At 44.0% G+C, this 12,938-nt stretch overlaps 1 protein-coding gene across 4 annotated transcripts in view; it reads left to right on the plus strand.

The window, feature by feature from the left end:
- Positions 1–12,938, plus strand: part of tbc1d30 (TBC1 domain family, member 30) — an 82,983-nt gene that overhangs the window by 51,845 nt on the left and 18,200 nt on the right. For all 4 annotated transcript variants that reach the window (XM_078219800.1, XM_078219801.1, XM_078219802.1 and 1 more), the window contains 3 exons: positions 477–645; positions 2,000–2,168; positions 11,340–11,445. In XM_078219800.1, coding sequence (XP_078075926.1) covers positions 477–645; positions 2,000–2,168; positions 11,340–11,445 — 444 coding nt within the window. The remainder of the gene's footprint in view (positions 1–476; positions 646–1,999; positions 2,169–11,339; positions 11,446–12,938) is intronic.

A 12,938-nucleotide genomic window follows, 5' to 3' on the forward strand; every position in this document is an offset into this window, starting at 1 on the left:
AGGAACCAAGCTCATTCATTGTGCATTAGTCACTTCAGTCAGTACACAGCTGAGTCATACAGTTCATGGATTGAGCAGGACAGTTTTAGAGTGCTCCTTGAATCACCCCAAAATTGCTGTATGGTTCCCCTGTTAGCGGGGCACTTAATTTGGCAAGAAATGTAATACCAGTGAGTTGGCCTTTTAATGAGCATTCCTGAGACGCAAGTAAATGCAAATCTGATTTGCAACATAGCTCAGTGGGAAACCCGACTTGTCTTGACTCCACCATCAAAGTTGCGAGAACAAACTTCCCAGCTAATTTCCTGCTGGTAGAAAACTGACATTTTCCATCACGCTCATTTAGTGTCCCTCCCTGCCATGATTCATGCCACCGGCAGGAGTGGAAAATTCTGTTCTAAATGTTGCTTCTTTATGTGGATTTGAGATATTAATACATGTTGCCCTGCCTTCATTTGTCTTTCTTTAATATGTAGGTGATGATTTACTTGATTGACAAAGTACTCCCTGAAAGTTATTTTGCCAATAATCTACGTGCATTATCAGTGGATATGGCTGTCTTTCGAGATCTTCTGCGGATAAAACTACCAGAGCTCTCTCAGTATCTTGACGATCTCCAAAAAGGTGCCAACAAGGAAAGTGCAGGTAAATTTATTTCAGTTTGATCAGAAATCATTTCTCTTTCTGGGCTAGTTTCCTCTCTCCAATGTGCTTGATTCATCCTGTTTCCCATATCCGTATTTAGAGAAAGGACCTTATGCTGATAAAGGAAGAACACTCATGGGATGTGCTGACATAAATAGAACAAATGAAGTCCACTAGCAATCCAGCACTGCCATCTTCAGTAACAGACTCTGTTGTTACAGACAGCCATGGTCCAATGGACTTTTGCATCCGCCCTTGTGTTGCTCCACGTACCTGGCGTAACTCACTCCTAACATTTTTCTTGTGCGCTTAGCGAAAAACAAAGTGGGCAACAAAAAAATTGCAGTCGATTGGCTTTTTAACAAGCTCATTAGCTTGCCGATTTTGTTTTCAAAAAGACAGGTGGACTCCTGTAATGTTGTAACTATGTTTACGGGTTATGGGTTTTAACAAAAAGAAAATACATGGTTTGCACACGTAGATTCAAACTAACAACATCGAGGTTTATTGAAAGAGATGTTCTCTGCACTGCACAGAGTACAAACTGAAAATAAAACAGCAGTCTGTGGCAACACCCTAATGACGTCACCATCAAATCCTGTGATCAACTCCTAAGCATTCATGCAACTCTTGTAAATATATAACAGCTTCATATTTTAGCCTTCTCTATTATCAGAGACTGGTGGGATGATGTCAAGGGGTGAGGTTGTGGGGTTTATGTGATAACCCTGAACCACAATTCTTCAGCCATTCACGCCCCCTGATACTGCCAGAGAGGACAGAAAATTTGTGTCTCATCCAAATCTCCAGTCACTGCAGTGAGGTGGGAGAATCCCGCTGGTGTTAATGGCCAGAGAATCCCGCCCCTGGTTTTTAGCCGTGAAACCAAGCCCTATAAGAAGGACAGAGTTTGAGCGGTTATTAAGCTCACAAAAGGAGGAAACTTCTGATTAAGGAGAGCTTTTCCACTGATATTCAGCTTTTCAACTCAATAGCAGTCAATAAGAGAAGCCAAAAATCAGAACAAAAAATATTCATGGTAATTGTAATTTTTGATAAAATTATTTCAAGTGATACTTGTTAGGTGTTTTTTTCCAAGATAATTTTAGATTCTTGAAGTTATTCAAAGTTTTAAAATTAAATGCATAGTTTTTATTACCAGATTAAATATTTCTGGACTGTCAAGAAATGTAAACACCATATTTTGATCTCTTCAAGTGAATAAAAGTTTCCATTACCTTGACAAATAGAAAGATACATTCCATACTTGATTTGAGAATATGAAATTTTGCCTAAACTGTGATAATATGTCTATTTGATCTGTTCAAACCATGATACTTTCTTTCTTTGACAGGCAGTTATGAGCCTCCCCTGACCAATGTGTTCACCATGCAGTGGTTCCTAACTCTGTTTGCTACATGCCTTCCCAATCACACTGTGCTACGAATCTGGGACTCTGTGTTCTTTGAAGGATCTGAGGTGATCCTACGAGTAGCCCTGGCAATCTGGGCAAAACTTGGAGAGTAAGTGATAAACTACAAGCAATTCTGTGATTTTCTTTTGTTTAGCTTATGTAAAATGGAAGAAAGAGGCACTAAATTTAAGATTTGTGCGAAAATCAGCTTCTCTTTCCAACCTCTCTCCCTCCCCATTTTGCCTCGGAAATTCCCAATTCCCCCTCTTCCATCTCTCTCTCCCTGCGTCTCCAAGAAACATCTATTTTCCTCTTTGTCTTCTCAATTCTGTATTTTATCTCATGTTCAATCACCTTTGATTTGACCAAACAAAACTAAACAGGGAGAGGCGGTGGCGTTATCGTAATGTCACCAGACCAGTAACCCAGACTCCCAAGCTATTGCTCTTGGGACTCAGATTCGAACCCCACCTCTGCAGCTGCTGGAATTTGAAATTCAGTTCATAAATCTGGAATGAAAAAGATAGTCTCAGTAATAGTGACTATGAAAACGTTGTGGATTGTTGTAAAACCCAATGATTCACTAATGTCCTTGAGGGAAGGAAATCTGCCTTTCTTACCTTGTCTGGCCAACATGTGACTCCAGATCCAAAGCAATATATTTGACTCTTAAAATGACCTTTGTATAGCCTAGCAAGCCACTCAGGTGTATCAAAAGTCTCCAGAAAGGAATGAAACTGGACAGACCACCCAGCTCAGACCTAAGCCCCAGAAACAACAGCAAACCCAGGTGTGTTGAGCGTGCAGGGTCCTCCTTACTAACATCTGTGGCTTATGCCAAAATTGCTTATCACCTCATTGCAACAGTAGTCCAAACGTGGACAAAAGAGCTGAATGCCAGGGGTAAGGTGAGAGTGACTGCCCTTGGCACCAAGGCAGCTTTTGGCCAATTGTGGCATCAAGGAGCCCTAGCAAAACTGGAGTCAATGAGAATCGGGGGAATCTCACCGCTGGTTGGAGTCTGTGCCCATATACAGCAAGACCTGGACAATATCCAGCTTGTGCTGGTAAGTGGCAAGTAACACTCATATCACACAAGTGCCAGGCAATGACCATCTCCTACAAGAGAGAGTCTAACAATTGTCCGGTGACATTCAATGGCATTGCCATCACTGAGTCCCCCATTATTAACACCCTGGGGTGGTAACCATTGACCAGAAACTGAACTGGATCAGTTCAAGACCAAGACCAAGTCAGAGGTTGAGAATTATGTGGAGAGTAACTTACCTCCTGACTCCCCTTAAACTTATCTGGTGTGTGATGGAATACATTTCAATTGCCTGATGAACACAGCTCCAACAACACTCGAGAGACTCAACACAATCCTGGACAAAGAAGCCTACATAATTGGCACCTCTTTCAACATCGACACCTTCCCTCACAAATGCACAGTGGCAGGCATGTATACCATCGACAAGATGCACTGCAGTGACTCTCAAAGGCTCCTTCGACAGCACCTTCCGAAACATACGACCTTAACCACCTGGAAAGACAAGAGCAGCAGACACATGGGAACACAACCACCTCGTAGTTCCCCTCCAAGCCACTCACCATCCTGACTTAGAACTATGTCGCCATTCTTGCCTGTCACTGGGTCAAAATGGTGAATGTCCTTTGCTAACAGCACTGTGGATGTACCTACACCATATGGACTGCAGCGGTTCAAGAAGGCAGCTCAGCGCCACCTTCTCAAGGGTGATCAGGGAGGTTTTGCCCAGCCAGAGATACTCCCATCCTGTGAAAGAATTCTGAAAACTGCTGTACCAGAAAATAAGACTTGACTGAGAAGATTTAAACCAAGCTGGGATGGATGACAAATAGCAATGACCTACTTTAATCTGACTCGAAACAACAATGGAAAGGTCATTGTGACCTTTGAACATCTCAGAATTTAAAAAAAACACTCCGCTATCAACTTGTGCAGCAAAAACAGAAGACTGTGGGCCCGATTTTACCAAAGTTTTGTGTCCGTTTTCGGGCGTGAAATCGTGGTAAAGTTGGGCGTCGGGCCTAAAACGCGATCTGCACCCGACTCATGGCAGATCGCGTCCTTACCGAGCCCCGATCCGGGCACGGGTCTGGCGCGCGCCCGAATCGGCCGGCGCGACAATTTAAATGCATTTGCATGCATTTAAATCGACTTAATGAAGCTCACGCCCAACTTTACTGACGAATCTGACTTTACCAGGTTGCGGCCCATTTCGCGTCCGCGCATTAAACGACCTGCTAAATAAAAGTCCGAATGGGACTCCAATTCAGCAGGGGAACCGCCGAAGCCAATCCCCCCTGACCGTCCTTCGCGGATCACCCCGTGCGAACCACCCCGGCAGCCACCGCCCCCCCAATCGGACCGCCCTGGGAGGCACACCCCCGACCTAGCTTGATCACTGATCTCCCTCCACCGTCCTTCCAATCTGCAGTCCGTCGACAGCCTCCTGCACATTCCTGGCCTTGCTCTGCCTTTCCCTGGGGGGATGGAGAAGGGGAGTGACGTGTCTGCTCCTGGGGGGTGGGGGGGGTGCGCTGGCAATCTGCGGCCGATTTTCCACCCCCCCCCCCAGGGGCAGACACTGGGATAATAAATCTCGGATAATATTTCAAAATGTATATCCCCCCATCCCTGTCCTGTAATATTATCCCAGATTTTGGACTGTCAGGTTTTTTAGTTCCTGTGATTTGGACATTATCCTCCAAAGGGAATTCCTTTCATCCTCTCTGCTGTCTGTGCTGCTTTGCCTTTCGCGCCCGGGCACGCTGCCTGTGGTCTGTTCCGAACTGCACATGCGCAGTTGGAGCTCCGGCCGCTCCAACAGCGCTAAGCCCCGCCCAATAGACCGGCGCCGAAAAAAGACGTATGCGCGCACTGGAGCGCGGTTGCCGGGTGCGGATCCGTTTGACGACCGGACCCAGCACTTAGTCCTGATTTGGTAAAATCGGCCCCTGTGAATGTCGGAAACATGAAATAAAAACAAAAGAATGCTGGAAGTACACAGCAGTTCAGGCTGCCTTTGTGGAAATCAATTTGTGTTGTTTTTCTTGGATAAAAGATGGTGAAGTTGGGTTGTGATTTTTTTAAATTGAAGCTCGTGATAACATTAGAGATAAAAATCCATTCCATCCTTTGTTTTTGGTGTGAGGGCTAACGAAACTAGCATCTGTTTAGGTTTCCAGAGCTTGGGCTAAAGATAAAAGAATTGTAAGGAAATGCTCATTTCCCTTTCACTTCTGTCAAGACTGGAGACATATTTTGTTAAAATGACTGACTTTTGTTTGTTTAAGATGGATCAAAGTAAAGCCAAAAACAACATTTTGTTTTTTGAAATTCTCTGTTAACTATCAAATATTCTTGGTTCTGTGGTGTAGTGGCGAGCACTTTGGGTTCTGAATTCAGTGATCCGAGTTCAAATCTGGGTGGCACTGCTGCCTCACAGCGCCAGGAACCCGGGTTCAATTCCGGCCTCGGGTCACTGTCTGTGTGGAGTTTGCACATTCTCCCCGTGTCTGCGTGGGTTTCCTCCGGTTTCCTGCCACAGTCCAAAGATGTGTGGGTTAGGTTGATTGGCCATGCTAAATCGACCCTGGTATCAGGGGGATTAGCAGGATAAATATGTGGGGTTACGAGAATAGGGCCTGGGTGGGATTGCGGTCAGTGCAGACTTGATGGGCCAAATGGCCTCCTTCTGCACAATAGGGATTCTATGATTTTATGAAAATTTCATGCAACCATAGGAAACATAATTTATGTTATAGATTAAGTATATAATATCCAATAAATGAAATCTGCACTGTTTTTCAGTTTTGACAAAAACAATTACAATCTATTTGTAATTTTAGTCATTTCTCTCGAATGCTGACAAACTGTTAGTGTACAGATTTAATGTTTCCGAGAATATTATACAGAGACGAGATTAGACAGTGCAGCTACTTATCATTACCATGACCTAGATTCAAGCTAAGTGAAGCTTGGAGAATATGCAAGCACAAATTTCATTAACTTTTTCTTTTTTTTTCCTTCCACTTCTCTCGTTTCAATCTGCATTTCCTTATCAATACTCTGTTGACAAAAATTATCACTGAGCTTTAGCGATTTGAAACACACAAATGCTGTGAATATTTGTCAAAATGCCAGGGTTACTTTGCCCACTGGTTGCCTATTCCAATTCCTAATGTGCCAGGGTGATGATGACATGTTGAGACGTTAGAATACGAGCAACACAATAGGTTAAAAAAAACTGAAAATTTACCAAACCACCAGTAATAGAAGTTAGGTGCAGGGAAGAGAAGAGGTAGAATGCCCTCGTGTATCATAGAGACAGGATTCTTAAAAGTGCTTTTGTTCCTTTTAATGTTATTAGTAATTTCCAATGACTCTGGACAAAACGTTGCCAGTGCTTAATCTGGTCATACTTCTTGGTTCACAAGCAGCATCCTCTCCTTCATTGACAGAGGTATAGCATACAAGAAGTAGGGATAAGTAGGGATGAGACTGTATAAGACACTGGTGAGTCCACAACTGGAGCATTGAGTCTGGTCACCACATTACACGAAGGACATAATTGCTGTGGAGAGTTCAGAGAAGATTTATCAGAATGTTGCCAGGGCTGGAGAATTTTAGCTATGAGGAGAGATTGGAGAGGTTGGGGTTGATTTCCTTGGAACGGTGAAGGCTGAGGGGTGACATGATTGATGTATACAAAATAGTAAGGGGTAGAGGTAGAGTGGACAGGAGGAACCTGTTTCCCTTGGCAGAGAGTTCAAAAACCAGCTAAGACTTAAGCTAAGTGGCAGATTAGAAGGGACAGGAGGAAAAACCTTTTTACGTAGAGGGTGGTGTGTGTCTGGAATTCGCTGCCTAAGAAAGTGGTGGAGGAAGAGACAAACTCATTTTAAAAGTACCTGGATCTGTACCTTAAGTGCTGTAAGTTGCAGGGCTATGGGCCGTGTGCAGGAAGATGGGATTAGAAAGGGTACCTGGGTGTCTTTGGGTCAGCATGGACAAGATGGGATGAATGGCCTCCTTCTATGCTGTATCATTTCTATGGTTTGTGGTGGTGGGCCAGAGTACACTGGGAGACCATAGAAATTATTGAATGCTAAGATCTAGTATTCAAAAACAGAAAAATGTTGGCCGGGATTCTCCCAAAAAAATTCTAAGGGCCTGATTTTACCATCGCGTTGCGCTCGTTACGGGCGTGAGGCGAGTAGTGCGATCCGCACCTGCCTCTGCACCAGTTCCCCCTTTACCAAGGCCCAAAAATGGCCATGATCTGGACGGCCATTTGCATGCATTTAAATTGACTTATTAGGCTGCACACCCAACTTTACCGGTACTTCCCCATTTACCACCACGTTCGTCCATCCAGAATTGGCGCGATACAGACATGTTCCATTGAAGTCTGATTCGGGCGCTCCAGTTAGCGAGGAGGTAAGTGCCGAGTGTCCGACAGCTCTCTGAGATCAGTGGGGGGGATGGTCCAGTGCCATCTGCCTGAGATCAGTGGGGGTGAAGAGGTGTCCACTGCCACTCTGCCTGAGATCGATGGGGGGGGGGGGGGGAATGGTCCGCTGCCACTCTGAGATCGGTGGAGGGGAAGAGGGGAGGGGACTGCGATCGGTCTGGGTGGTGGGGGGACAAGGAGTCAGTAATGTTGTGGGGGTGGGGCAATGTCTGTGGGGGCCAGGGGGAGGCACTATCCGGCCCAGGAGGGATGTGGCGGGGGAGCAGCATTCTATTTTTTCTGCGCATGTGCAGTTGGAGGCGCCGATCAGAGCTGCAGGATCTAGGGTGCATTAAGCCCCGCACACAGGCTTCTGCAGCGTAATTCGGAATCGCTGATATTTTTACAGGCAGAATGCGTATGGGGGCGCCTGAAAATGGATCTAAAAGTCGGATCTGAAACACTCCCAGTTTCAAGTTTGTCCAGCACTTAGGGCCCTATTTTACCATTTTGATTCTAAGTGTCAAATTTGCTTGAAAACTGGAAAGCTCATTTTTTCAGCAGGAGTTTCAAAATGAATCTCCCACACTCAGTGCACTAGCATAAATCATGCGTAAAATAAGTGGGCTGGGCCTATTCCCACCTGGAGGCCGGCCGCATAGCGCTGAGTGGGCCACTGCGCATGTGCCAATCTGTCAGTGCTGAGATCAGCGCATGTGCAGTGGCCTGGCTGCCGGCCTCCCGATCGTTGGCCAGCCCCACGATCCCCACAAATATTATTGACATCATCAGGAGTGCGAAGACTCACGTTATTTCTCTCAGTACAATAATTGGAATCTATTTAATTTCTCTTATTCATTTGTGGGATGTGAGTGGGCGGACAAAGACAGTATTTATTGCCCATTTCTCTTGAGAAGAGGGTGGCGAGCCATCTTGTTGAACTGTAGGTCCACCTACAGTGGAGAATATTCCATCACATTGTAAATTCTTCCTTGTAGATGATGGACAGGCTTTGGGGAGTTAGGAGGTGAGTTACTTGTCACAGAATTCCCAGCTTCAGACCTCTCTTGTTGCTATAGTATTTCTATGGCTGGTCCAGATAACTTTCTGATCAACGGTAAACTCCAGGATATTGGAGTTATTGGATTTAGAAATTGTCAAGGGGAAATGACCAGATTCCCTCTTATTGGAGAGAGTGATTATCTGGCACTTCTGAGGCATAACTTGCCACTTATCAGTCCACGTCTGAATGTTGTGCAGGTTTTGCTGCATACAGTCATGGACTGTATGTAGTGGGTGGACAGGCTTTGGGAGTAAGGAAGTGAGTTACTCACTGCAGGATTCATGGCCTCTCATCTGCCCTTATAGCCACAGTATTTATATGGCTAGTCCAGTTCAGTTTCTGGTCAATGGTAACCCCAGGATGTTATTAGTGGGGGATTTACTGATGGGAATGCCATTGAATGTCAAGAGGTGATGGTTGCATTCACTCTTGTTGGAGATGATCAATGTCTGCCACTTGGGTGGCATGAATGTTACGTGTCACTTATCAGTCCATGTCTGAATTTTGTCCAGGTTTTGCTGCATACAGTCATGAACTGCTAATAATCAAGAGTAGACGGATGGGGTAGTAATAGACTGGATTAGATTCATGCTGCTTTTTGTGGGCATCACATACCTGGGCAATTTTCCAAATTGTTGGGTAGATGTCATTGCTGACAAATACAATTACGCTGCCTGCAATGCCTCACAGTGCATAATGGATAGCCAGTTTTGAAATGCTAGATCTGTTCTTAGTCTGTCTTATTTATGTGCTGGTCATGCCCCACACACAATAGAGAATGTCCTCAGTGTGGAGATGGGACATTATCATCACAAGGACTGTGTGCAGTTGGCCACCATTATTGTCATGGACAGATGCATCTGCAACATGTGCATTGATGGGGGAAGGTCAAGGAGGGATTCCCCTCTTGTCAGTTCTTTCATCAACTGCTGCTGGTCCAGTCTAACGGATGTAGTCTTCAGGACTTGGCCAGCTTAGTCATGGTTCTGTTGAGCCACTTTTGGTAATGGGCACTGAAGTGTATTTTGTGCCCTTCCTATCCTTAGTGCTTCTTCCAAGTGGAGTTCAATATATGGTCTATATTCAAGGCAGTTTAGAAGTTTGAAGGGGGATATCATTGAAACTTACAGAATATTGAAAGGCCTGGATAGAGTGAATGTGGAGGTGATGTTTCCATTAGTGGGAGAGACTAGGATCCAAGGGCACAGTGTAATGGGACAACTCTTAATCTATGGAATTCATTGCCACAGAAAGCTGTGGAGGCCAAGTCTTTGAGTGTATTTAACTCACAGATAGATATGTTCTTGGTCAGTGAGAGGACCAAAGGTTATGGGGAAAAGGTGGGAGAATGGGGTTGAGAAACATATCAGCCATGATCGAACAGCGAAGCAGATTTGATGGGCTGAATAGCCTAATTCTGCTCCTATATCTTATGGTCTAACATCAATTAGTACTGATGACCCAGTTGAGGGAGGCTGTTAAGTGTTACTCAAAGTAGTAATTCTCATCAGTGTCCAGTTCAAATATTGTGATAGCCATTACAGTTTTGAAAACAAACTACTGATTGAGTTTAACCATCCATTTGCAAAGAATCTTGCGACACAAAAGGAGGCCGTGCAAGCAATCATGCCTTTGCCAGCTCTTCGTAAGTGCTGCACAATTAATCCCATTCTTCAGCTCTTACCCCATAGCCCAGAACACTTGCATGTTTTCTGCTCTGAATACACCTGGCCAATTCGTACAGTAGAGATCTATTATCATTGACAAAAAAATAGGTTAAATCTCCTTTCAATAATCTCAGGCAAGGGTTAAGGTAAATTACTAAATGTGTAGCATTAAAGAATGAATCAAGTCAGGGATGTTCTCACCTTACCTTTTTCACATTATTTTCATGAACATATTCATGGGTTTCCTCCGGGTGCTCCAGTTTCCTCCCACAGTCCAAAGATGTGCGGATTAGGTGGATTGGCCATGCTAAATTGACCCTTAGTATCAGGGGTAAATGTGTGGGTTATGGGGATAGGGCCTGGGTGGGATTGTAGTCGGTACAAACTCAATGGGCCAAGTGACCTCCTTCTGTACTGTAGGGATTCTATGATTCAATTAAATTTATTAAGCTATCATTATTTGTTTATGCATCATTTTCTTTCACAGCCCTCAAATTTGTTCTTTGACTAAAGACAAAATTGGATGACTGCATGAATCCCTGTACCTTCTACAAATTCCAATCCCTGTCTGCTGCTACATTCCTTGCTGTTTTTCTATCCACCAGAATTAGGAGCAGGAGTAGGTCTGTCCAGCCTGCCCCGCCTTTCGATAAGATCATGGCTGATTTGATTGTGATCTCAACTCCATTTTCCTGCATACCCCATAACATTTCACTCCCTGATTAATCAAGAATCTATCTGACTCAACTCACTACTGGGAGAGGTAGTGGAAGCAGATATGATAGTGAGTTTTAAGGGGCATCTGGACAAATACATGAATAGGATAGGATTAAAGGGATATGGTCCTGGGAAGGGTAGTGGGTTTTAGTTCAGACGGGCAGCATGGTCAGTGCACGTTTGGAGGGCCAAAGGGCCTGTTCCTGTGTTGTAATTTTCTTTGTTCTTTGTTTTAATACATTGTCCATGTGGAAACAAAGTGAATGTATACGATAAAAGATATCTTTTTTACAGTCGTGATAATGATAGAGGGCATTTTATTGTTACTTTAACAGAAGAATCGAAAGCTGCCAGAGTGCAGATGAATTCTACAGCACTATGGGAAAATTGACTCAAGAGATGTTGGAAGACGGTCTGATTGACTGCAACGAGCTGATGCAGGTCAGTAATTTTGCTCCTACTTTTGCAGAATTCCTCCAGTCGCTACTTGTGACAACATTACCAAGCTTTCGTGAAGACTTCCCCTGTTTGCAGTTTTCACAGAAGCTGTAATACTTTCCAAAGGAACATGTTGACCAATTCTGTGAATGTACCAAACCAAAGAAAATCGTCATGAATATGATTGCATATTATAATAGCTCCAGGAGTTAGCTGTAAAGGAACAGTGCTTTATTGCACAATATAAAGTAAAACAAAAACCATAAGCCTGTGGTGAACACAAACAGGTCCTAACTGGGATAATGCAATAATGGACCCACTCAAGGGTCTGCTTTATACAAGGCTCGGTATACGAGCTCCAGCTGGTGAGTTAATTACCAATCCCCAGGGAGCTGGTATTCAATGAGATCTACAGGGAGGTCAACCTGTGATTCCCCATGCAAGTCCTAGGGGTTATCACACATGCTTAGTGACCAGAGGAATTTGAACCCCATGGTGCCATTGTAGATGTTTGTCTCAAGGAGATTACAAGTACTGGGAATCCTTTAGGATGTTTGGGAAAAAAAGTGCCATTATGGTACGAGCATCAAATTAACCTGAAGAGTATCTGTCAGAATCATTGTCAGATTTATTATCTGTTGGCTAGTTAGGCTAATATCAGTTGTTGGGAATATGCTGAAATTGATTATTAAGGAAGTCTTAACAATGCACTTAGAAAACCAGTATGATTTGACAATGCCATCATGGTTTATAAAAGCGAAATTGTGTGTGAGACAAACTTAATAGAGTTTATTTTTCTATTCTTTCATGAGATGTGGGCATCATTGGCTGGGCCAACATTTATTGCCCATCCCTAATTGAACTGAGTGGCTTGCTGGGTCACTTCAGAGGTCATTTAAGAGTCAACCACTTTGCTGTGGATCTGGAGACGCATGTAGGCCAGAGCAGGTGAGGATTGCAGATTTCCTCCCCTAAAGGACATTAGCGATTGACATGGGTTTTGACGACAATGGTTTCATGGTCATGATTAGACTTTTAATTCCAGATTTTTATTGATTTCAAATTTCACCATCTGCTATCTTGGGATTTGAACCCGAGTCCCCAGAGCATTACCCTGAGTCTCTGAATTACGCCACCCCTCCCGTTTGAGGATGTAACTAGTAGGGTAGATAGAAGGCAGCCAGTAGATGTAGTATAATTGGATTTCCAAAAGGTATTCAATAAAATACTGCACTAAATGTTAATAGGTAAGATCAGAACGTTTGGAGCATGGATGGAAGATCGGCTAATGGACAGGAAACAGAAAGTAGGAATTAAATGGGGCATTTTACGTGGACAGGCTGTAACTAATAGAGCGCTCCAACGATCAGTGAGGGGCCTCAGCTATTTACAGTCTTTATTGACTTTGACTAAGAGACCGAGGGTAATGTATTCAAGTTTGCAAATGATAAAGAGCTAAGTGGAAAAGTAAGCTATGTGAAGGATACAAAGAGCCT

The sequence above is a fragment of the Mustelus asterias genome, chromosome 9 (genome assembly GCF_964213995.1).
Source record: "Mustelus asterias chromosome 9, sMusAst1.hap1.1, whole genome shotgun sequence".
Taxonomy (NCBI): Eukaryota; Metazoa; Chordata; class Chondrichthyes; order Carcharhiniformes; family Triakidae; genus Mustelus; species Mustelus asterias.